The 27115-nt window shown below is 37.4% G+C and overlaps 1 protein-coding gene across 2 annotated transcripts in view; it reads left to right on the top strand.

The window, feature by feature from the left end:
• The window catches only part of br (broad-complex core protein), a 677309-nt gene that overhangs the window by 549371 nt on the left and 100823 nt on the right, over positions 1–27115 (top strand). Inside the window, exons 6-7 of one of the 2 annotated variants that reach the window (XM_068226393.1) lie at positions 17364–17632; positions 20133–20263. The exons of the other annotated variant lie outside the window; for it this stretch is intronic. Of the exons in view, the coding sequence (XP_068082494.1) occupies positions 17364–17581 (218 nt within the window). The 3' untranslated portion in view covers positions 17582–17632; positions 20133–20263. Of the gene's footprint in view, positions 1–17363; positions 17633–20132; positions 20264–27115 lie in introns of those variants that run through there. 2 annotated transcript variants of the gene reach the window in all.

The following is a 27115-nucleotide window of genomic DNA, read 5'->3' as shown; positions in this document are numbered from 1 at the left end:
ATACGTTATTTGAAGGGCGCCAGCTGCCACTCGGTGCAGCAATAATAGAATGAGACTCTTGACTATCTCTAGGGTGTGGGGTAATAAGCTTACTTTTGACAACATACCATATAAGTTCTGGGAAAAGGAGATTGGCGTTCGGTTTCCTCATTAATTTTGAGGTTAAGATATTTTACTGTCATTGAAATAAAACTATGAATTCGTTTGATAGAACAAAATATACTTTAAATAATATATAAAAAAATAGTGAGTCTTGTTGCGATAAAACAGATAAGAATATGAAATTACGACATTGCAACTGAAAGAAACTAGGCATGAATTTGAATTCTTCTTGACCGGACATTTAACAATTTATACGAAATATTTCCCTCACTGATTCACTTGACTGTACCTTCAACACTTTGAGTGTAATTACGACGTAATCCTTTGATCTGGTGTTTACTGTAGATGTGTCACGCCTAACTTGGTGATACATCCTTGTGACTGCTTCTTCTCCATATCATCTGACTTCTTTGTAAGTCAATATGGTATCCCTCTCTGACTCCATGGTAAGCCCTTGCGTCCGTGTCTTCAACTAAGTGACCGACCAACCTTTGGCCTCACTCTCTCAATGCCCAATAATTAATGGCTCACCGAGTCTTCTCCATCTCTCGTTCACACTCGTTGACTGACCGACTGAGGTCTCTTCATCTAGTAGACTTCTTCACTGTTCAGCTTCCGTTTAAATAATGACTGACGCTACAATATGCACCCACCTTTTATAGACGTTGGTTGACACAGCTACGTAATCTCCAGAAATAACAATGACATACTCCCACAACGCGGCAAATATTACATATAGCTGTGAAACCGCCGCCGGCTCGCTGGGTTTCTCAAAGAAAGTGAGCTCAGTGCTAACTAAATACGATGACGTAGCCATGACGTAGCAGTGACTTGGCAGAATCGCCAGTAGTGCAAAATATAACAACGTCATATCCAACATCTGATATATAACAATTCTCACTGTACATGTATTTAATGTTAATCTACATATACGTATATATGCATACACTCAATTACAAATACGCCTGCGACAAGCATGGCATAATGGAATTGAATAATAATTATAACAAAATAATAGTAATCTCACAGATAAAATAATAATACGGTCATAATAATAATAATAATAATAATAATATCACAGATGCAATAATAATAATAAAATACACATATTACCCTGTAACGGGATTTGAACCGTTACAATATTTAAGAATTAAATTTTAGGCCTTCCCCTAAACTAACATTTTACTCAGCGTGAATAAAATTATTTATAGCTTGGATTGTAGCGACTTATTTGCCGACTTCGCACACCAATTTTTATTAAGATAGGGCCACTAATAACATAAATATTTGAAAATTAAATTTTAGGCCTTCCCCTAAACTATCATTTCTATCAGCGTGAATAAAAGTATTTATGGCTTAGATTGTAGTGACTTCGCATACCGATTTTCATTAAATTCTCTTTAGCCGTTTTCTAGTGATGCGTGTGTGTACATACATACATACATACATACATACGGATAGATAGACAGACAGAAATTACGGAAAAGAAAAAAGTGCATTTCCTTGTTACTGCAGACATGACCGATACAGAAATACCAGTATTTTCAAATTCTAGCGATGTACAGACAAAACTCTTATTTTATATACGGTATATAGATTTCTTCCTGCTAGTCTCATCCATGCTGACATATAAGGACCGTAGAAGAGGAATACACAAAAACAATAATTAGGAACACTGGGGTCAATAAACGGGCGAGGATAACATGAGGTTAACATTATTATGTAAGAAAGGATTGATTGTAGCCAGTCTAGGCACTTACGTCTCCCTGTAGATGTGCATCGGCCTGGAGTCGAACTAGGGCGCGCCGCCAGATCCAGTAGGTTACTCAGTTCTCCAGTAGAATTCTTCAACAGCTCGTCGGGTTGGATTTGACCGGGAGCCCGCACGATAATCTGATACTCTGAGCTTCGTTAGTAGATAAGCACGACCGTGATCAAACCCGAGTCCTTTCGGAAATCCGCAAGACATAACATACAGTTAGGCTTAAAGCGACCGGCGAAGAGCACACAACACGGCACTGACTACCGTACGTAAAGTAGCGTAATGTACGAACTGAAAGAGACGTGCACGAAAGTTCACAATAGTATTTGTAACATACGGCTGTCGACTATTCACAAGATCCGGCCCGGAGGACCAATAAATGTTGGTTTGCTGATAAAAAAAACATGTCTCTGGTAGCTCATGATGTAAAACATATACGGAAGGCAATTAATACTAATTTATTACCCATATTTACATCATATAATTCAGAAGTTCAGAAACACAACAGTGCGCGGCGATCATTGCTAACAGCGCGATAAGCGAAACATAGTAGCTCAAGTTCAAATCTACAATCTATCGTTGTGCCAAGACAAGTCCAATAGTTTCCCCAGCCCACTGTTAAGGGCGTACAACAGAGCAGCCGAGCGGGACACCCGAAAACCACCTCAATAATACAAATACCACAACAAATACAATAAGAACAATTGTGTAAATAAACATAAAAGAAAGTCACTGTCCCACCATGGACAGTGGAATATAAAGTTTTTTTGGAAATTTATAAATCGGTAAAGTGGCGCTTTAATAGCTTCACCCCAGCGACCACCACTGGTATTAAGTTGAGAATATTGCTATTTATGTTACGCTATTTATTTATGATAAATCTCTCTCCAAGATAAGTAATTCTTGGCTTTGTAATCAACAGAAACTTGTCAGTTGCGTCAGCTGTGGATATACTGAATTAAATAACCCCTTCAGAAGTCATTTTTTACTTCATTAGTATCGTTGTTTTAGAATTTAAATTTGCACATCTTTTGATGTATGAATTTGGTCTTTTAACAAGCGGCGAGAACGCTTATTCACATGAAGCAATGTTGCTGCTGTGTAGCGTCGTTTTGGTAGACCCTCCCTAAACGTCAGAGATTTGAACGCGACGTTAAGGCCTTGCAAATTCTTGAATGACCACTGTATGCATGATTTCAGTAGGTACTCTTTCAAGGAAAGACCATTTGGAAAGGTATAGCGTCTGTGGTGTGTTTTTAAAACTATTCGAAGACCCTACGGGAATCTGTTACATGGGGTTGAGAGAGCACCATTCCTAAGAAAATACAAATAAATTACTCTTCAGAGTAATATCACTAAAGGAAATACAGCATAACAAGCAGTAAGTGCTCTTCATTTACGTGAGAGTAATCCTACAAGCAAATTAGGCTTCTGCAGCTCTTATACTTAATTTTATCCTTGAAACTATTCACAGATTTTGAAGGCGGATAGAATATTAAAAATCTGTGACTAAAGTTCCGAAACCGAAATATGGCCGCGCGGTTAGGGGCGCGCAGCTGTGAGCTAGCATGCGGGAGATAGTGGGTTCGAACCCCACTGTCAGCAGCCCTGAAGATGGTTTTCCGTGATTTCCAATGGTTTCCCATTTTTACACCAGGCAAATGCTGGGGATGTACCTTAATTAAGGCCACAGTCGCTTCATTCCCACTCCCAGCCCTTTCCCATCCCATCGTCGCCATAAGACCTATCTATGTCGGCGCGACGTAAACCAACTAGCAAAAAAAGAGCGAAACCAAAATACAGTGTATTCTGTACAGGACCTGAATATTTGACAACTATATTAAGGAGTAAGATATTTCTATTCCGACAGATCATCACATAAGATGAGGTATTCAGCATGTTGATGCTGCTTCTTCTGTGTACGCATTTCTACCTGAGGTAAAACTGAGGAAGCATCAGGATCTTATATGACAACTTGAGGCATAAAACTGTTTACGACTTGATGATCTATCCCATACCATTATTGGCTCTCCTTTGCGAATTCACTGGCGAGGGAATCTCAGTACAGGTAAGCGCCTGACGAAAGCGCGACACTTACTCATCGATTAAGGAGACAAATTGATTTGATTCCATCTAGGGACCGGTGATAAGGGTACAGGTTTTTGGAAGTCATGTAGGGTTGACTTAAAAATGGTAGTGTGAACCTGTTGAAGTATTGTAAAGAAAGTAATAGAATTAACTAATTTAATAGATATATAATTACCGGAAGTTGAATCATGATCTGTTTCCTTTTTTAGGTAGTTTATGAATGTGTTACTCAAAATTAGTTTCGGCAGACTGAAAGACCTAACAGTTAAAAATTAACTGAGTCTAATCTGAAAAGAGATTGCTTCAGATGTTACAAATTTTCCAGAAGTGTCATTATTTCGTTCGTTGTGTATCTACTGAAAAAAAAAAAAAAAAAAAAAAAAAACCACCAGCCATGTGTTGGTACTAAACTCTGATAGCTTAAATTATGTAAAATATGCACGTTCATAAATATGGCATATGGTTTGGCAAAAGGAAAAATCCGTATTTCAACTGAATTGATTTACATGTAGAGTATATGCCGAGTGTGCTACATATAGGGCACCAGGCTTGAGACACTAACCTGAATCACAGAAAGAGAAATACATCTTTACCTTTAATTTGCATATCTACTTTTGGATTTTTTCTAACCATTACAAGTGACAAATGTCCTGTAACAATAATAATTGTGCAATAATTACTTTCTATTAGCCTAGCGTGAAGCTGAAGTCATTTTTCGTGAAGTTACAACTTTAGCACTCATAAGCAAACAAACTGCCGCGACAATGGACATATTGCTTCATTTGTTTACTCGTTGCTGAAGAACGGATGACTATTGCCATCTCCCAAGCAGAAAAAGAACAACTATGTTAATCAAAAACATCAAAGCAGTGCAAGTGTCCTACGTGTAGGACGCTAGGCATATCTGAGTGATTGCGTGATCAGATAATGCTTCGACCTACTCTAATTCTCTGAGTTCTAGTTTCTAGAAGTATAGCCACCCATTCGGTCACTCTTTTGTCAAGACCAATTTTACTCATTTTCGTCAGTAGTCTCCCATTATCTACCCTATAAAACGCCTTAGATAGGTCGGAGCTAGAGGCAGCATGTCGAAGTTTGTCTGTCTTATCCTGCTAGAACTGGGTTTCTCAACTGAATATCCGCACGATGTTGTCCTATAAAGGACTCTCTAAGTAGGCTGCATCATCATTTATATTTATAAATTAAAGAACGAAGTTTAAGCACATTCATTAAGAATTTTATTATCTTACCTTACCTCATGGCACTACAGCCCTTGAAGGGCCTTGGCCTACCAAGCGACCGCTGCTCAGCCCGAAGGCCTGCAGATTACGAGGTGTCGTGTGCTCAGCACGACGAATCCTCTCGGCCGTCATTCTTGGCTTTCTAGACCGGGGCCGCTATCTCACCGTCAGATAACTCCTCAATTCTAATCCCGTAGGCTGAGTGGACCTCGAACCAGCCCTCAAGTCCAGGTAAAATCCCTGACCTGGCCGGGAATCGAACCCGGGGCCTCCGGGTAAGAGGCAGGAACGCTACCCCTACACCACGGGGTCGGCTAAGAATTTTATGCCGTAACTTATAATTATTCTGGATCCATATGGTCAGCTGTATCTACAGTCAAATGAATATAGTTTGTCTCTCTATACTACCGAAAGCGGACAATGCCACCAGAATCTCTTCCAATTGCAATGTACAGTCACTCCCATAAATATTCGGCCACTGATAAAATCCGCGAAAAAGTGATGACAGTAATGCAACCATGAGCAGGAAGTGAAACCAAATGTGTCTAAGTAATGGAACTACATGTGGTTGCTTATGCCGAAGAGGAATCAGGGAGCATTGATTTACATTATGCTGTAAAGGAAAGGATATTGCTCACATGGGTGAAATGACACGCCTCAAAAATATTCGGTCACCCGGAAAGGGCCAGGATTGCCGTTGTGTTCATTGACAGAGACAGGGCAGATAGCGTTGCAAAACTTTCAGTGCCGCAAGACCCATCGTGCCGAAGTCATTCGCTGTAGTGGTGCGGACAGGTATCAAATAGGGTGCAAAGGACAACACAATACCACGTTTGAAGAACGCCAGCTCGTGATATTCCATCATGCTCGAGGTAAATCGCATAGAAAGATGTCGCATATGCTTAACATAGCAGAATAATAGTTGGATATAATCAGACGATTCAAAAATGAAGACAGAATTGATTCGGTTCCTCACACAGGCAGACCAAGTAGGCTGACAGAACGACAGGAGCGGTTTGTGCTTCGGAATGGGAAACGAAATCCAAAAATTAGTGCTCAGAAAGTGGTAGTAGCTGTCTTAGAGGAGTGTAGAAAGAGAGTACTGCAACCGTGCGAAGAGCACTGCGAAGGAATGAGTTACTTGGGAGAAGAGCTAGGAGGAAACCATTCATTAGCGCGGTATATGAAAAGAAGCGGTTAGAGTTCGCAAAACCTACGTAACCAAACCCAGTGCTTGGTGGGAGGATGTGTTATTTGTTGATGAGTCAAAGTTCAACGTGTTTGGGTCCGATGGAAAGCAATTGGTGTGGCGAAAACGTCACGTGGTACTGAAAACAAGCAATTTACAAACAACGGTAAAACATGGTGAAGGAAGTGCAATGGTGTGGGGATGTGTTGCATCGAACAGGGTTGGTGCACTGAGTTTCACTGAACATATTTTGACAAAAGAGGGCTATTTGGCTGTCCTCAAAAACAATTTGCGACAATCTGCGGAACAACTTGGTACAAAGCGTACTTTCAAATTCTACCAAGATAACGATCCCAAGCACAAGTCGTAACTTGTCAGGGAATGGCTGCTGTACAACTGCCCGAAGGTTTTGGAGACCACCACAATCACCCGACCTGAACCCCATCGAGAATGTGTGCAGTCAAATGAAGGCAGCTCTGCAATTCCGGCCGACAAGTTCCCTCAGACTTGAAGAGGAGACTGCTACAAGAATGGGCGGCATTAAGCCCTGATTATAACGAGAAAGTTATCGCCAGTATGCCGAATCGACTGGAAGAGGTCATAAAACATGAAGGTGGACCTACAAAGTACTGAATGTGTAACAGGGTTGTGAATTATGTGAGTTTATGTTGCTTTTTTGCACAGTGGCCGAATATTTTTGAGGCGGCATTGGAATTATTGCTTATATTTAAATGTACGACAGATGGCGTACTAATGACTGCCAGAAGAGTTTTACTTACATCACAATGTGTCTATAACGTTGTATTATATTTTCCTACATGTTTCGTTGTATAATGCATTATCATTACAGTGTAAGAATAATTATCCAATAAAAGTGTATCAAAAATCAGAGTGACCGAATATTTATGGGAGTAACTGTATTTCTCTCCCAGTTGTAATGTATTTGATGATGATGGCGACGATGATGATAATGATGATACTACACAAATACTCCTTTTTTATGTTAAAATTATAAATTGTCCATTCTACAGGAAACAAAATACGGTAATGTGATATCCGCAAGTTTCATCACTTCTACTAAATTTATTGAAACCATTCCTTTCGATACCAGCAGTCACCATTCTTGTGCACGTGAGTAGGTCAAGAAGAAATCTTTTATATTGAACTACTGAACTGATATCATCACTACTTTTAACAGTGGAGTTTAACCACCTGAAAGTTGAAAATGTTAACAAACTTAACTAAGATATTTCATTCAAGCGTACGCACAAAATCCTGCCACAGTTCGGTGGTTATGTGAAATACCACAGCTCCATCATACTTGCTTGTTCGTAGATGAAACTTAGGATAATGTCACAAATGCCACACTTTAAATTCATTTGTAAGGACAGGCAACATACATCCAATCTTCACACCAGGCAAATACTGGTGCTGTACCTTAATTAAGGCCACGGCCGCTTCCTTTCCACTCCAAACCCATCGTCGCCATAAGGCCTGTCTGTGTCGGTGCGAGGTAAAGTAACTTATTTGATTTATATTTAGCATGTAGGCTACGTATTGTGAACACAGGTATTTGAGTTATGTTAGTTTTTCTTCTTGTTCTTCTTCTTCTTCTTATTATTATTATTATTATTATTAACGACGTAAGTTTTGTACTATAATATAACGAGCATGTATAGTACTGCACAAGCGCCAATTTTTTCCTGCATTTCATTTCTTACTTATTTGTTTCGTGTACTTACCGTGAATACAATGAAATTTCCAATTTTTTTGAAATCATTTAAGAAATGAAATGGCGTATAGCTTTTAGTGCTGGGAATGCCCGAGGACAACTTCGACTTATCAGGTGCAGATCTTTTGAATTGACTCCCGTAGGCGACCTGCGCGTCGTGATGAAGGTGAAATGATGACAAATACACCCAACCCCCGTGCCAACGGAATTAGCCATTTATGGTTAAAATTCCTGACCCTACTGGGAATAGTACCTGTGACCCCTGTGTCCAAAGGCCGCGAATGGGATCACTGTATCGATTCAGTAGCGTGAAAGGAATCAAATGAATCGAATATCCCATCACTAGTATGCTTTACTCAGAGACTTTGAGCCACTTTTTAGATTGTAGCACAGAGGCCATTGCTACTCGTATTCGATGATTTCTGCTATTCATCTGCAGTTCACGTTCACTCTTGGTGCAGAGTACCAGAACATGACCAAGGGTTTCGATCTCGCTAGAGCCTTCATAGCGGGAGCAGTTTGTACCGAGGCTTGTACCTGGAACTGCTCGACAGCTGTATTGTAAGACATCTTTAGAATATTTGACCATCCTGATGAAGAGGAAAGATGTCCAAGTGCTCCCCCTCTTGTTAAATTTTGTATGTTCTGCAAACATCTCTACTCCTTTACCTCTTAACCTTTGGGAGTTTCAGGTTTCGAACTCTCTGTTTCTGGGAAGCTTTCTGATGTAACGACCAGTTAAACAGTCCAAAGCCGATAATGCAATATGCCTCTCAGTTTCAAGATCTCATGCTTGATGGAGGTCAACAAAGGTTCTGAAAATCTGTTTAAAATTATCTGTTTACTAATCAAGATCTGGTGCCCAGATAGGTTTCGTTTCTGAATAAATGTACTGTATCGCTGTATACTACAAGCATGTGAAAGTATGCGGCGGCATAATGGGAAGTGGAATAGTACATCCTTCAGAAAAGGCTCTTGCATGATGGCGTTTAATAGGTGTATTATAAACTGTAAGCTGTGACAGAATAGTAGGATATGCACTTTTTTTCTGGATATATTTTATTACAAGTAAACATGTGCAATAAGCTATTTGACCTTCCATGAATATTATACTGATAGAGAGCATAATTTAATCATCCTCGAATGGCATTAAGCTTGTCACTTGTAGACAATTACCCAGGCAGTGCATGAAAAATTCAAGGACAGAATAATTAGTAAAATCCCCCTACGCGAGACCCTTTTTATTTATCTGTAGTACTTACAATGACAGGGTTTACAAATCTACAAACCTTGCAGAAATAGCAAAACAACATTCACCAAGAAATGGCATGAAGGGAAGTTCAAGCAAGTAATGGGAAATTTCTTAACAAGTGCGTGATATGTTTGGATGATGATGGAAGAAAGTTTCAGCATCACATTTCTTTATTTGGGTAAGTAAATTGCGTTTCTACTGGCATTCAATAATCATTTATACTGAAATCAGCCTAATGGTGATTTGGTGCTGAGTTCTTCCCAGATGCTTGTGGGATTTTGACCCCTAGCAAGAAGTATTTTCACACATCGATCTTCATCCTTTCTTACTTTGTAATCACTATTACTTCCTCTCAGATTTTGCTTTCATCCAGTATTTGGATTCCCGTTCCATGTTCGCAACAAATGTCGTAATGACTGCGAATGTTAATCAGTCGGTCAAGTCACGCTCACTAGCAGAGCAGGACTTCACTACACGACTTAACTTCGTTCGAACGACCGTAAACGGGGAATGCAGACATTTGTTGTGCACCTTTGTATAAGCCTGACATGTTTATAACACATTGTCATACCCTTACCCTCTACAATCTTGTAGTGAAATATGTTTTTCAAAAGTTGATCGAATCATATCAATCAGCCGCTTTTTAATAGCCGTCTTTACCGAGCGAGTTGACCGTGCGGTTAGGGGCGCGCAGCTGTGAGTTTGTATTCGGGAGATAGTATGTTCGAACCCCACTGTCGGCAGCCCTGAATATGGTTTTCTGTGGGTTCCCATTTTCACACCAGGCAAATCCTGGGGCTGTTTCATAATTGAGGCCACGGCCGCTTCCTTCCCACTCCTAGCCCTTTCCAATCCCATCGTCGCCATAAGACCTATATGATTGTGTCGGTGCGACGTAGAGCAGCTTGTACAAAAAATGCAGTCTGCAAACTATAAAAAATCATCATTGATCTTATAAGCCAAGTTCTTGTTCTCGTTTTCCTCTCAAATGTCAAGTACCTGAGAATAAACACAGTTTGCTCTAAATGTGATGTCGGGTGTTGCATCAACGATTAATGAGTAGTATTTTGCCTCTTGCCGTTCACTTACGATTGCACGAATCACATGTTCTACACACCATTGAATGAACACGTTTTGGATTTGAACAGAAAGATAGTGAACAAGCATAATCTGTTTCTGACTTCAATGCCGTTACTTTTTTAAACTAATCATTGAGGCATGGATCATAATGAATAGGGCGCGGATATTTATGACCTAAAAATGTTAGAAATATGAATTAAACATTTTGTGGTCACATTTTCGACATCTTCAAAATCTTGCCACTTTTTATATTAACATTATATTGAAAATATAGTTTTAAAATCTAGCACATTCGGTAATATTAATTATTATTACATTTCGAATTTATTTAATTACTCAGTCCAGAGGTAACTCTCGTCTCTGCACAGAATGAAATAAACGTCTCATTTTGATGGGTGATCAGAAAGAATGACAATAGCAAATTACATACATTTTAAAGTTTTCAAATAGGAACGATCTTCTATTTTCACGCAACATTGAATTGTAACGGGAAAAAGACCGCTCAACATCGCAGGATGTTAGTGGGGCATGTTTGAAATACATCAAATCATTATAGTTCAGCTGAGGCTCATCGTTCTGTCGCTTTCTACGCATCTGTCTCTTTCTATACAACTTACTCTCCTAATTCACATACATGTATATTTCTAAGCAAGATAATTGTAAGAAATTACAGACAACAATTAGGAGATAGGAAAAATCCGTCTTTCAGACAACTGCAAGCAGGTATTCGAAAAATGGAATTAAAAAGATAAAAATACGACAAAAATACGAAAATTCACGGTGAAAGATGATCATGATATGAAAAATGCCCGGAAAATGGCAAAAACGTTAAAAAATCCAAAATATTTCTTTATATGACCCATGAAAGTTGCGTAATTTTAGCCGCCGTAGATAAAATAATGCTTAACTTGTATTTTCCATGGAAAGAATGTAAAGAAAAAAATATGACATCCGGGCCCTAATAATGACTAATGAAATCTAAGATCCCCCAAAATACCATTTCTAGGACCGCCAGTAAGTTGCCCCCCGCCCCAATAATTCACTGACAAGCATCTTTCACCTAAGAATATAATCAGATCCAAAATATGGATTAAAATCGTCCTCTACTTGTCATCTTCATTATTCAGACTTTCAGAAAGCAAAGTATAAACTGCAGAATCCTTAGTTATACGTTCCTCCAGACCCCGCCACTCTAGATTACATACTTTATGGTTAACACTATCTTCATGTGAGGTAATTTCTGATACAGTCCCATCTAAATGTACAGAGTGACCCAAACGTTCGTTAACATTTGACAATGCAATACCTACTTCCCGGAATATTGGAGGTAGAGAGGTAATAATTGACACACATGATTAGCATGACATGCGGTTTAATTGGCACCAAAATAAAGCACACAAAATGACACTAAATGGAATTACAACATGTCATGCCAATCATGTGTGTTAATTATTACCTCTCTACGTCTAAGATTCCGTGAAGTATTGCCTCGTCAAATGTTAAGGGCCTTTTTGGATCACCCTGTATATTTCATCCGGAAAGCCCACAGGAGAACTTGCTGACCTTGCAGGCATGGGCAACTTGCTGAAGATATGGCAGGGGAAGCAAAATTTAAAAAAATCATTAGGTATATTTTTGGGCTTATGCCGTGTAATTAATTATAAAAACACACTCAACGCGTTTCGAAAGGAACCTTGCCTTTCTTCATCAGGAGACACAGAGAAAATGAAACGACGCATAACAGGTTGCTAGGAGAAAGCAACAAGGAACTTGAAATGGTGCCCTAAGATGTAAACGGGACGCCCTTTTAGCCCCAGATAGAGACAACAAATGGCAACAGCAAAGCATTACTCTCTAATGGTTCTGATAATAGGTAGCCATGATTCACTGAGGTTGTTCCAAGAAGTGGATGTTCTTGCCCGTATAAAGCAATATCACCCAAGAATTATCAGGGAAGCGGTTGAAATACGTAAACACCCAGATAATTTCACCCGCGATACAGGCTACTATTTGCATTAGTAATAACGTCGTCGTCATTGCGAACTTCGCTTCTTTGGTGCGAAGTTTCACCTTCCACTACCTGTTCACACGTTCTCGTCTTCTTCAACATAAAAACAAATTTATCGAATGTTATCTGTCCTTTCTAATATAGATAATATGTCCCCTGTCTCCTTCACCTTCGCTGGAGCCATCCAAGCTCATTTAGGTTTTGGCCGGGTTTTTAAGGCCAGATGCCCTTTCTGACGCCACGTGAGTTTTAAGATGAAAATCAGGATCGACTAGGATTCGAACCTCAGCCTCCAGGTGGTAAGCTAGCAGCTAAGCCATTGAGCTAATCTGCTGCTCAATAATTTTTATCATTCCTAATTTAAATTTTTTCACCTCAGTTAACCATTTTTCCAATAGTGTATACCATAAATGACACTCCCCCCCCCCCCCGATACAGCCATGCTTACCACCTCCTCTTGCTGGGCCTGCTGTTGTATGTAATTTCAATCTTTAGCCCTAAGGCTGGTTGGATCCTCAACAGCTCTGCCATCAGCTGTCATAGATGGCCTAGGCATCACTGAAGAGGTGTACTAGGGAAATGAGGAGTGAGGTAGTTTCCCGTTGCTTTCCTCACTGAGCCAGAAGTTGCTATTACATATCAGTCTGCCAAGCCCACTGAAATGCATGCACCAACTGGCCCTATGAGCAACATTTTCACACCATTCATAGCAGGGACTGGCTGCAGAAGGAATAGCATTACTAGCATTGCTCATACCTCAGTCACTTTCATTTTGTCAAAGCCAAGTATAAGACAAAGACAGATCAATGAAAGTAACAAAATTACTCTAGCCCATACCAGAAGACATAGTGCACTGTAAACACTAGGTCCTGCCAGCAAAGGCAAGGCCTGCATGTAGGCCAGTTATTATAGGGATGATTTATGGAACATAAAGGGCTACTTAAAAACTTGAAAAGTTGCTCACTGTCTGATATACCTAGTTGACAGAATTCTGTTTTTGCTTTTTAAGAAAGAAAGGGCTAGGAAAACAACAGATAGGGAATCTGCCACATGGGTGACTGTCCTAAATGCAGATCAGTAGTGATTGATTGATTGATTGATTGATTGATTGATTGATTGATTGATTGATTGATTGATTGATTGATTGATTGATTGATTGATTGATTTTGTTGTAAACAGGCAGAAAAAACAGGATGAGTTGAAACCTGAAACCCTTCCTTTTACAGTTAGAATATCTACATTTCAAATTGCTTTCCTGAGTTCAGAGTGTAGTATTAACTAATTTTTTTGTATCTTTGTTGTGTATTATATCTGTCCTGAAATATTAATTAAAGTGAGACTTATGCTTCATCTTTCAGTCCATGTTAATTTTTCTGAGCTTCCAGATCATGTACCGAAAATAACCTTACAACCTTTGATTTCTGCCAATAGTATTTCAAATGTAACTTGCCAGTTTTGGCTCACTCTGTTGAAGCTTGAATTACAGAAGTAATTTTATGTATTATGCTCATATGTAATACTCTCTTCAGAGTCCAGAACAACAATAAATACAAGCTCAGCATTACTTTTTCTAATAGACTTTGTGTATTTTAGTTCAGTTTATGTGAAGTACTGAACTCGCAGATGGAACCTTTATTTTTCTGATAATAGAGAAACTGAAAGGTAATAAGCATATGTTGTGATAAGGGAAAAGTACACTATTGGCCATGAAGACCCTGAAGGAGTGGAGGGCAAAGACTTTCACTGGTCATAGATAGGTGGGATAGAGCAATTACCTCATCAATTTTTCCTCCAAGAATTACTCTGCTACTCATTTCTGTTATAAGTTGAGTGAATGTTGTAGCTTTCTGACAGAATTGAACTCACATACTTCTGGGTGAACAGAGCACATCTCTCCTCCTCAACTAGGCAGCCCTATTGTGTGCTTTATTACTTTTTAATTTTCTTCATCATTACTCAGTATGTGAGCCTCCATGGCTCAGCCGGCAGCATGCTGGCCTCTCACTCCCTGTGAGATTTGTGCTGGGTAAAGCGGAGGTGGGACAGGTTTTTCTCTGCGTACTCTGGATTTCCCTGCCATCTTTCATTCCAGCAACACTTTCCAATATCATTTCATTTCATCTGTCAGGCATTAATCATTGCTGCAGAGGAGTGTGACAGGCTTCAGCAGCCAACACAATTCCTACCCTCGCCGCTAGATGGAGGCTTCATGCATCCCATTCTTGACCCAGTCAAACGACTGGAAACAGGCTGTGGATATTCGTATTCATTACTCAGTATATTAGACACAAATGTTGATTTTCGTTTAGTGAGTCAAACTGTTCACAGGTAAGGTGAAACATTTTATTCCTCTTTTACATAAACTTTACATTACAAAGGCTGCATAGAAGAATAGATTTCTTCCTCTTTTTGATGGCATACACAGGCTTGATATTCCAAATAAATGAATTATACCAATGGAATGGTACAGCTGCCCAAAAGTTCATCACCTGTCTCGTAACTGCGATCAAATCCTAGCCTATTCGACCAACCATTAAGGTTTACTTGAATGAGGCTCGTGTTAGAAGATTTTGTGACACATTGTAGTGCTTTTTTTTTTTTAGCAAAATTCTAGCACTGTGGTATTTCTTAAGCCCACTATCAGTTAAGGGGATAATAAATTCATATTATTTATTGGTTTAAATTATATAATGGTTCAAGTTGCAGAAAAAATGTTTTTATTGAGTAAATATACCATATATTTTCAATATATCATTTTTTATAACTGATATTTATGGATTTGTTGCTATAGTAGAATGATCAGAGATGTCCAATTTTTTTTATAAATATTCATCCAAAACTGAAGTTTTATCAGTGTATGATTGTATGTCATTTGAATAAAGACTTCTCAGTAATCAAGGCTGGTTATATTTTTCTAGCTAAACTTTATTGTAAATAATTTCTGTGGTTTGATATGTATACGCAGAAAATAAGAATATTACAAGATGGGACTGTATTGTTTTAACACCTTGCTCTTCATTGTTTAAATCAATCTCTTCTTATAGTTTTTTTATAATACTAACCTTGTAATGTATGTGTATGAGTTTTTTAATTTTTAATTACTGCTACTTATATAAAGCTCTTGTGCACTTACTACTTTTGGTTTCAGTGTACTTATACTGTGTACTGACAATGTTTTGATGTTTTATGTTGCACACAGCATTGGTAATGCATGCCTTTTATTTATATTTTTATTTTTATATTGTAAATGTCATCAGTGTTCAATTGGTACAGCTTTTAATATTGTTGCTGTGTTTCTTTTTATGTAATATATCATTTTAATAGAAGCATTAGACAATGTTCTCCTTTCTTAATACTATATACTCATAACTTCCAGCTCCCTCATCCTGACTTTCCATTTTCATTAATTGGAAGATAAACCCTACATATTGGGGTGGTTTCATTTGCTACTTCTGTCACCACCCCTCCTCCCTCCTCTACTTTATTAAGTTTTTAATGCCGTCAGTGCTTCGTAACACTGTTTCTGATTATCGTCATTCGTTTATGGAGTTATTTTTCAGTTATAAAGTGTCTGGATATTGGTGAATCCAAGATTTCAAGGCAAGTTTACTGCTCAAATTACTACTGATGGGGGTCTGTATTGCTCTAAATATTTCCTACTATTTCATTTATCATCTGTGGTCTTAATTTTAAAGAATAGAGAAATTGGTTTAGAAATGAAGAAGTAATCATGTCCTCCTTCCTTAAGCAGCCTTAAGTTCTAGTATATGCCCATGTATGAGAGCTTGTCAACATATGAATGTCTGCATTTATCTCCATTCATTTGCTGTAAAATCCTTTCTTGACGTCGTTAGTGCACGTCTCTTTTAAATATATAGTTTTTAGTCTTCTTTAGCCTTCAACTGTTGAAATTTGTTACACTAACTTTCTTCAGCTTACTCAGTTCATTTATATTTATTTTTTCATTATCAATTTTATGTATGTAGAAGTTAAAAATGTGCCCTGGTCAAATTTACAGCCAGGAATGAGTATTATGTTTCTAAATGTTATCTAAAATATGATGTTTACTAAGTCAACTTTCCCTTTCTGTTCATAATTTGATTGATGTAATTCTTCTCCTTTTTACTTGACATTTTTTGATGATTATTACCTACAGAATTAATAACAGTTTCAAAAGCAACATTTCCTTCAGGAGCTGGAGACGTGAATTAAAAATTGCAGGATCTGTTAATGTCTCTTTCCTGTTTCAAGTTAGTGTAATTAATGTCATTTGGCATACATCTTGCTTCTTTAGTGTGCAGCTGTGGCCATTTGTGTGTGTGTTTTTCTGACTCTCTAAGAAGACACTTTTTTTTTTCCATTAGTATGCTAAAGTTAAAAGTAAATTCAGTGATTGCTCCATATATGTACCCTAATTATGTACTTATCAAAAAGATTCCACGTGGTCACAGCTCTGCACTTGCTCTTTCCTTTATCTGTTTGGTATCTTTTCTCTAGCTTCTTCTTATTATTTCCATAATTGAGGTACAGAAGCTTTCTTTCTTGAACATTCAAGTTTTGCAAAATGAGAAGTTCCACTTTTTTAAAAGTAAAATTTACCAAACCAAATAAGTTAAGCAGCTTTTCATCACAGTTTCATAGTAAAAGGTTTTAATCCCTTTTTTCCTAATTTTTGAGATTAGTACATGCTTCATGAATTTTAATATAACCTTTTACTATATCTGTGTGTTTATTACAATATTTGCTTTGAAGAGTAAGCATTTTCTATCCTATTTCATACCTCTCCAAATACATTCCACAGATACCCTTTCTCTCTCTCTCTTTCTCTCTTTATTAAGTTCTGGTTAACTTGCTCTCTCTCTCTTCATCCCACAAGTCCATCTTTTTTTTATGTGTTATGTTTTTGCAGGGTCTATCAAGAAAGTGTTTTCTTGCCAGCTGTGCAGTAAAGTGCTTTGCTCTAAAGCCAGCCTCAAGCGGCACGTTGCAGACAAGCACGCTGAGCGCCAGGAGGAGTACCGCTGTGTCATCTGCGAACGTGTTTACTGCTCGCGCAACAGTCTCATGACCCACATCTACACCTACCACAAAAGCAGGCCCGGAGAAGTCGACATTAAATTCTTTTAGGATACACCTTTCACAGTACATCCTAATCCTGTTTCTCTAATACTTGAAAAGGTATCTCGCTAAATTCGTAAAGAGTATTCTTCTTCCTTGTATTCTTTCATGGTAATCACTGCAAATAATAAGTCTTTGATATTGACCTGTAAGAAATTGTCATGCACGCCCTGTCATAACGTATGGCATATGAGACCAATTCCACTGTTGGTTTAAAAACTCATTCTGTATTCATAGTGGGATGCCTGTAACCATTAATGGTTTTATTTCATTGTAGAGGGTGATTTTCCTTGTATTTAAAATACAGGTCAACTGAATCTCATAGATTTCTGTTCCTGCATATTCGTTCAGCTTAAATACAACCCCAAGCTACAGATCATCAATTAAGAACGCCTTAGTTATGATGACAGATAATGATCATATTATGATCATCATTATAACAACTCTGAAATTATTGTTAAATTTCCAAATCTTTCTCCTTAGTTATTTGTTCATAAGTGTCCTTACAGAGTTTCCATTTAATGCTGTTTTATATGCAAATAGAAATTTCAATGAAATAACCTTTTAAAGAAAGGTGCATTTTAATTTTGATCCAATACCTCTGTGCCATTTGATTTTACAAACACTGTAACTCTCCTAGAGAGGGGAAGAGAGAGATTTGTTAAGCTTGTAATTGGTGCAAAAAGACTTCTTATATGCAAGTGTTTGAAAAGTACTTCCTAATAGATGCTTTCCCCCTGTTCCACTCCTAAATTGTTGGAGATTATCATTAGACTTTAGGTTGTGTGCTGTAATAAAATACTTGCTTGCTTCTTTGTGGTGTGTTATTCCATTTTTCTTAATGGTTTGTGCATGTTTAGAAGTGCTTCTGATAATGCTTTCTTCTTCCATTTTTATAATTTTTTTTTTTTTGCATGCTTTATTTCCATTGAATGCTATTAAATCACAAGGCACTGTACTAATTCCCCCATCTTTTAATATTCATTTTTAAACAAATAATGTAAGAACACAGATGGTCAGTGATTGATAAATACCCTTTAAGTATTCATATGTAAGGGCAAGCTCTTACTATATGGAAATGTTTAATTTACTTTTAGTTCCATTTCCATTGAAGATTCCGAGTGTAGTTTGAGGCTTATTTAGCTTCTGAGGTAATTATTTAATGTTATATTTCATTGTGCAAAAAAAAAAATCTGAGGAAATTAAAGAGCAGCTCAAGAATGTAAGTTCAAAATTTTTCTGTGCATTTCGCACCACAACGGAAGTTTATTTTCGTAGTATTGTTGAGACATTGCCATTCATGTAAAATAAGCAATAGGGTAAATGAAAGTTGTATATGTGAACTAAGTCCAGGGTCAGTATTTATTCACTGATCATTTCATCTACTCTCTGTTTGACTTTGGAGCCTATTCTGTGCAAAGTTTGAAACATTTGGGTCACTCACTCACTCACCATTACTCTGATATCTTCCATTAAATTAAAATCAATAGCGTTTATAATATATCAGTGGAGTCTGTAGACATCCAGATTGAAATACACCCTATTGAACTTTACAGAAATAGTTTCTATTTCTGGTTGATATTTCTCTATTCTAACAGGTTTGGGTGGAAATGAAAATCTGCTGATGAAACTTGATATTTACCAAACTAATATTGATAGTTACTTATTTTCCTGACATACTGAAATGTTAAACTCAAATATGCAGAAATATTTATGCAGTGAATAAAAAGTTACATTCAATTGGCATCATGTAGGTTAGGTACTGGTTTTAAGTGGAAGTGGTGGAGAAAGAGAGAGAGTGTGTGTGTGTGTGTGTTTTTATGTTGAATTTGTACAACTGAATGACCAATTAGGCTTCTGAGATTAACCTAGCAAATTTTTTTGTTAGATTCAATGATAATGAAGCTTTATTGGTGATAAAACATTAATAAAATGTGAAGATACAGAGAATGCCATGCTTTGAATTCTGTATCTACTGCACTTTTTGTCATTGGTTGAGGAAAGTGGCATCTTTGTTACTACCTGCTTAATAATATGGTGTCTTGCTTGCATTTTGAATGTTAATTAGTGTTCATTTAAATTTTGGTATCATGATTTACTTTCTTCCCTTTTAGAAGCTGTAGAAGTAAATTTAAATTTACTAATATTGATAACAGTAGGAACAATAATTATTCATTCTTTCTTATTTAGTCAAATCAGTGCTGTACATGCTCTTCTCCTCAAGCTTTTTATGAGATGTGCATTACTTTCTTCTGTTTACTTCTGTGTAGCTTTAATACCAGCTACCATATATTATCCCCATTTTTATTATGCAGTCACTTTTGTTCTAAGCCAGGATCTTTATTCCAATTTTAAATTTGAATATGCATTTTTTATGTATTTAACTTTTTTGAAACATTTGCTTTCTGGACATTTTAGAATGGGCTTAATTTTATCAATACTAATTCATGGCTTAAAAATTAGTCTTTAAAATGTTTTCTGCTATGGATATGAGTGCCATCCTTTATACACTGTTATTGTTTCCATTTACAAAATAGTGAAGGCCTGTCTTGTTTTTCAGGTGGCGCAGTATACTATCGCATCCCTCCACCGACTAGTGGAGGAATAAATGAACCTCAGGAATGTCCATATTGCCGTCGCACCTTTTCATGTTATTATTCACTAAAGCGTCACTTCCAAGACAAACACGAGCACTCGGATACCTTGTACGTGTGCGAATTCTGTCAGCGCCGATACCGCACGAAGAACAGTTTGACAACTCACAAGAGCCTCCAGCACCGTGGTTCAAGTGGTATGCTGAAACGACTGCTCAAGAACTCAGCATTACAGAATGTTCTGGGGCAGCCTCCTCTCTAAGAAGTTGCTACCAAAGAAGTCACTGAAGAAGGACTTTTGTTTTATGGGGGGTGGGAGGCTGTTCATTTGCCTGCTGGAGCTTACTGGCAGAATGTTTGTTTCTCCTCTCGTTCAACAGTCAAAAGTACCTGTGGCATACAGGTATTATGTCCACATTTTTTCTCTCTGTTAAGAATGTATGTTGTCTCTAAATCATAAAATGATATGCCATTGGTGCCTTGATATTGAGCTTATGTCACAGTTTTCTTTACAACTACCATTTGTAAATCATGAAATAAAGTGTGATTTGACAAAGAGTACATGAGAGTGTGTGTGTGAGCGTATTCGTGTGCGCGTGCACGTGTGTATGCTCAGTTGGAGTGTACTGTGGCAGTACTTCAAGGCACCCGTGCTGCTTGTCATTTAAAAATATTAAGATCAAGACTGTCCCTTGCTACTCAGCATTATCTTTTCAGTGGTACTTTGAATTTCAGTTTTACATTCTTACTAAATATTCCTCTTACATTTGGATACATCATAGTGGTAGGAATTTTTTGCTTTTAGATCTCTTAGAAGAGATAAAATAGTCTTCTTTTTCTAATTTAGCATAAATTTGGTTTTACTAAACTAATCTTCTATGAAATAATTGTTCATTCATATATTTTTTATGAATATACAGCACATCATAGAAACTGATTTCTGGAACTATGCAGGCAATTTATTGAAATGCTACAATTTAATTTTTGAGCTCTTTTGTGGTAGCATGATAACTTTATATTGTGTTATACTTCATGACTGTGTTTAGCTCCCATGGATGCAGTGAGTAGGAAGGGATTGTTTACTTTTTGTTGAACATAATTGTTACAGCCTTATTACAGCACTCACCTCAGGCAATATTTATTCACAAGGCTGCTATTTTGAGATGTTACTTACAATGGCTGTCTTTCTCTCATTTTCCATAGTTGACAAAGTACAAATCTTGGTAAATTCTGCATATTTTTTTACACACCAACTCTTTGACTTGTAGGAAGTGGTCTAGTGCACATTTCCATTTGGCTAAAATAAAGATCTCAGATGTCTGGGTTGAAGTAAAACATACTGTTTCTAGTTTCTTCCACATGAACTTTGTACAGTGGTGTGGATGACATGTTTGTACAAACAAAACAACTGAAAGGAGTTCAAACAATATTTGTTGCCTTCTTTGTTCAAATGTGTGTTCCTAATATGTATAGTGTGTTTTACAATGGTGAATGCTGTGTAGTTTGTAACCTACTCCATTGAGGAATTTCTTTTCATATGATAACGGAAATTTTAAAAAACTGATCAGTGACAAATATCCTTGAGTCTTGTATGTGGTACTAAGGAACTGCTTTCTAGTAGCACAATAAAATATCTGGAAAAGAGATTCATATAATGGTGTCAGGAAGAAAATCATGCAATGGTCATTTACTGTATTCAAATATTAAAATAGTACAACTATACAACTTATTCAGTCTTGAATTGCTCAGTGTTTCACTAGTGCATTTAACAATTATAAGTCAACAATAATCCATCCTAGAGATGATTCTATTTTTATTATCATGCTACTGAACAAGGAGTGGAATTAGATAGCTAAAATATACAATGCATTGAAGCAGTGACAACATTTATTGAAAAATTATATTCCTGGTAACCTTTTGTCAGATGTGTTAGCAGAATTTTATTCTACCTCAACAAGCTTCATGTTAGGTACAAATATAGGTGGCACGTTGATAATATGAACCATGGAATATTTATTTATTTATTTATTTATTTATTTATTTATTTATTTATTTATTTATTTATTTATTTATTTATTTATTTATTTTATTAAACAAATCTTTCCTTAATGAACTAGGACATCTATTTGTTGCATTCTCTTAAATAGTTTCTTCAATTTTGCAGTTGCAGTCTTTCTTACTTGTTAGTTCAAAGTGCATTACATATAATAATTTTTCATTTTAGGAATTGAAAGAGTTTTTCATTGATCTGTGAAGTATACAGAGTTCCCACAGATATTGTGAAAAATATTTTGTATATCATAATTTTCATTTAGTAGGCTTTTGCAATAATACACCAAAGCTTTCACTAGGTGCGGGCTAGTATACCACTGAGTTACCACGGCAAGCTTCTTTTTCTAGGACAGTTCACTATGGGAAGGTATATCCTCCATTTTATATTCAAATAATTAAGTGAAAAGGTGAATATTACATACACCACATGCACCATATTAACCGCTAGGAAAAAAAAAAAAAAAAAGAAAGGAAAAGTTCCTAATTTATTTATTTTTTATTGGAGAACAAATGCCTCTGAATCTTAAAATCCAGTTTTTTGCCCTACTGTACTATTCGGCTTGTTAGCTGGAATAGCACACCTTGCCTAAACACCAGCTAGTACTCTACTGAGTTACCATTGCAAGTTCCATTTACAAGGACAGTGCACTAAGTGAAATAATGCCCTCCATTTTTCTTACAAAACAGAAGTTAATTTTGAATATTCTTTTCTACATAAGTCCCACATTTAATCAAAAATTAAATTTAAGTAGCAAAACCAATGTTCTTTTTTTGCTGGTGGAGAATACAGTGTTAAAGAATACAGAATAATCACTTTAAAAATCCAGTGAATTGTCCCAGTGTACCAGTAGGCTCATCAGTTGGTGTGACACATCTTCCCAATATGGTGGCTAGTACACTATTGCAGTTATGATTGCAAGCTTTTTTCATAAGGACAATTCACTAGGGGTGATAGTATCTCCCAAGAAAGTCAGTTTTGATTTTTTTAAACATATGTCCCATGTATGTGTGTGCGCGTGTCTCTCTCTCTCTCTCTCTCTCTCTGTCTCCCTCCCCCCCCCTCTCTCCCGTTTCGGTCCCATCATCCCTGAGGACCTGTAAATGGTAGTCTTAGTTAAAACCCCTAGAAAAACAAAAGTGTTTCTAATTTCTTAAACTAGTAAATAAAGGCTTCCGAATCTAAAAATCCAGTATTTCGTCAAATGTACTATTCACACCACTCACTGCAAGCTTCTTTATTAAGGACAAGGAAATTTTAACCGCTTATTACATATATATTTGTTAAGAATAACAGCTTCTCAATCTAGAAACCCAGCATTTCATCTTCTTGTGCTATTGGGCTTGTCATTTGGAATAGCATGTCTTCCCTTGATGATGGATAGTACACCACTGGAGTTAACACTGCAAGCTTCCTTTTTCAGCAATACTGCAGTGACACTGTGCTAGGGGAGATAGTATCCTTTGTGTTTTTGTATAAGCGCAAAAGTAAATGTATGTATTCCTGTCAAGGTTAGGTTATAGGTTTTTTTTTTTTTTTTTTTTTTTTTTTTTAAATTCCTTAACATTACATTTCCACAGTTTTGCAATAAAGTTTCATAGCGGAACAGTAAGCACTGTTAGCTGCCGTCCTGTGGGCCCAGGTTCAATTCCCATTACTGCCAGAAATGTAAGATCGGCAGGAGGGCTGGTATGTGATAAAATACAGTAGGTACACACAGTTCACCTCCATTGGGGATGTGCCTGAAAAATGCTACATCACCTGAGGATGAGGATGCAAATTTGTCCAGCTCCTTGGCTGAATGGCCAAGCACAGTTGCTTTTGGTTCAGAGGGCCCTCGGTTCAGTTCCCAGCTGGGTTACATATTCTAATCTTAAATGGTTATTTCCCCTGGCTCGGAGACTGGGTGTTTGTACTGTTCCTAACATTCCTGCAACTCGCACTTGACACACAGTACTATTCTCCACTAGAAAAACACAGATACAAAGCATTGGAGGGTCTGCCTTGCAAGAGCTGCACCAGGCTAGGAATAGACACACAAAATTATTAATTTTATTTAGATTACGTGCTGATTTCTTTTCTGTATGTATAAATGGAGTTGTAAAGAGCTGGGGACTTCTTACTCCACAGTCCCATGTAATTTGTGAACGTGAAATTGTCTGGTAATCTGTATAGTTATAATCTCTGCTGCACTGATATGTGTTTGTAATTGATTCAGATTATGATTGGGCAAGAGTTGACTGTAGCCTATACGTTGGGTATTATCCTGGCATTTAACTGGAATTGACGTGGAATACATAGGAAAAACATTTTCTGGTTGTTTGCCATTGCTAGTAACTACCTGTAAATTCTTATTTACATATAGGATTATCAGGTGTCCTCTCTGTTTGGAATATAGACAGTTGCTTCAACATCAATGTTTGGAAATATACTTCTCATGCTTGTTACTGCAAAAAATTGAACCTTTCTTCTGACAAAGGGAAATTTTTAGGGATTCGTCTCCCTTCTCTTGTTGCCCCCACTCGGAGGGTTTTGAGTTCAAGGCATTTTTTAAACAACTGCCGCCGCGACTTTTGTAAATTTAGAACCGTGATGTGGTGAGTTTACAACAGTATTTAAGAAGATACACGATGCTTTGGATTTCTTTGAATTTATTATATTAAAAATAAAAATGTTATTTTCAACTGTTCTATTCTTGATTGCTTGTTGGTGATAGAGAACTGATAAGTTTATCAGAACTATGCTGAAATGTAAATCTTATTTTAGTGATGAGTTATAAAAGCAGTTTCCCAACTTCAGACTGGGAATGAACTGCTCTGAGGCAGAAAGTCTTACCTTTCCACCTGGCACATTAATTTCAGTTGCTATACTTGGGCCCATGAGAGTTGGAGTCTGATACTTAGTAGCAAAGACAGCAACTGTGAGGTGTATTGAGTTGTCATAATTACCTCCGCCTGCGGTATATCATCTTTTAACCCAGGCCAAGTGATTAATAGAACATGTACCTGTAGGCCTAATGGTATTCAATTAACTTTGATCTGTTCCTAAGCTTATGTTAATAAATTTAGCATTTAAGTGAGAAGATATCATTGCCAATAAATATTAAATCTCAATCATTAACAAGTACTAAGACATGTAGTAACATGATTCGTCATTCACAGCTTCCACCATAAGTTATGTATGGACAAATCATACCACAGTTCCAGTGACAGTTATGTCTGTAAATAGTGCAACCAAAGATGTGACCAGTACCTAGCATTGTGCCACAAAACGGTAATGACATTAACAGAGTATAGCAAGAACTAATCTACCAATACCCATTTGGGTGATCATTTCTTTTTTTTTTTAAATAATCACTGGGCGAGTTGGCCATGCGCGTAGAGGCGCGCGGCTGTGAGCTTGCATCCGGGAGATAGTGGGTTCGAATCCCACTGTCGGCTGCCCTGAAGATGGTTTTCTGTGTTTTTCCATTTTCACACCAGGCAGATGCTGGGGCTGTACCTTAATTAAGGCCACGGCCGCTTCCTTCCAACTCCCAGGCCTTTCCTATCCCATTGTCGCCTATCTGTGTCGGTGTGACGTAAAGCCCCTAGCATAAAAATAATCAATAACAAAAACATTAACAAATGCACAACATATAAACAATTGCAGTCACGACGTAACTTACATCCAGCAGTCAGTCATAAGGAAGTCAACGAATCAAGAATAAACCATGGTAGGGAGATGATATTTCATTGGAAGAAACAAAATACAATTAGTCAGAATATGAATTCAATGTTTTTACCTGGAGTGGATAACTTCTCTTCCTGGGAAGTGAATTTCTCCCTTGAAACTCTCCACTGAGTATTTCTGCTCTAGCGGTACATTCCTGACCTTTGTTGACTTTAGCCGAAGATGCAGTAGTTCAAATACACGTTTTGTGTTTACCGGTGTTTCAGCAAAACTTTCAAACAAGGATTAACTATCAAAAATAATATTCAGAAAACAAACATGTAAAGTAATAACAGCTAACACAGTACAACTCCTCATATCACAAAAGCTATTGAGAGCAAGGTAAGTCATGTGGTGGCTTGACCATGAGAAAGAACTGGTTGCCTTCTATAGCATGGGCCAGATCACAAAGATTTGAATCCTCTTTTGTAAAAAAATTTTTGACTGTGGACGAAGATGCAGTACAACACACATTTTGTGTTTACCGGTGTTTCGGCAAAACTTCCAGATCATCCCACACCCCAGTACAATTTTAAAAATGTGGCATCACTGAGATCATTGTCATGCAGTAGATCACTTTTGAGCAGCGTTATTCAACTTTTTCTCGCTGTTAGCACTAAACATCAGACTCCCAACTCTCGTGGGCTCTAGTATGATAAAGGTAAGGTCTGTTATCTTGCAGCCATTTTAAGTGAATACCATATCAAAATTATTTGAATATTCTGAAATTTGCCTATAATTATGTTTTTATTAGTTACTAGCTGAAACCCATCAAGACATGACAGTCGATGGGGTAAATATTTATTGAAGGATTTCCTTATATACGACACTCCTTGTACTTTATCTTTTTACAATTTTTTTTACGTTACACGGACACATATAAGTCTTACGGCGATGATGGGATAGGAAATGGCTGGAAGTGGGAAGGAAGTGATGGTGGTGTTAATTAAGCTATACACCCCCACCAGCATTTGTCTGGTGTAAAAACGGGAAACCACGGAAATCCACCTTCTGAACTGCCAACAGTGGGGTTCAGCCCTACTACCTCCCGAATGTAAGCTGATAGCTACATGACCCAAACCACCGCAGTCCCTTGCTCGGTGCATTCCTTGTACCTCAAACCTTGTACCTTTCGGCACTATTGCAACTTTAAAATATCGCTGCCTTGACATTGCAACAAATAACTGC

This window comes from Anabrus simplex, chromosome 2 (assembly GCF_040414725.1).
Source record: "Anabrus simplex isolate iqAnaSimp1 chromosome 2, ASM4041472v1, whole genome shotgun sequence".
Taxonomy (NCBI): domain Eukaryota; kingdom Metazoa; phylum Arthropoda; class Insecta; order Orthoptera; family Tettigoniidae; genus Anabrus; species Anabrus simplex.
Note: the sequence above shows the minus strand (reverse complement) of the source record. Positions and strands in the feature narration are given on the sequence as shown.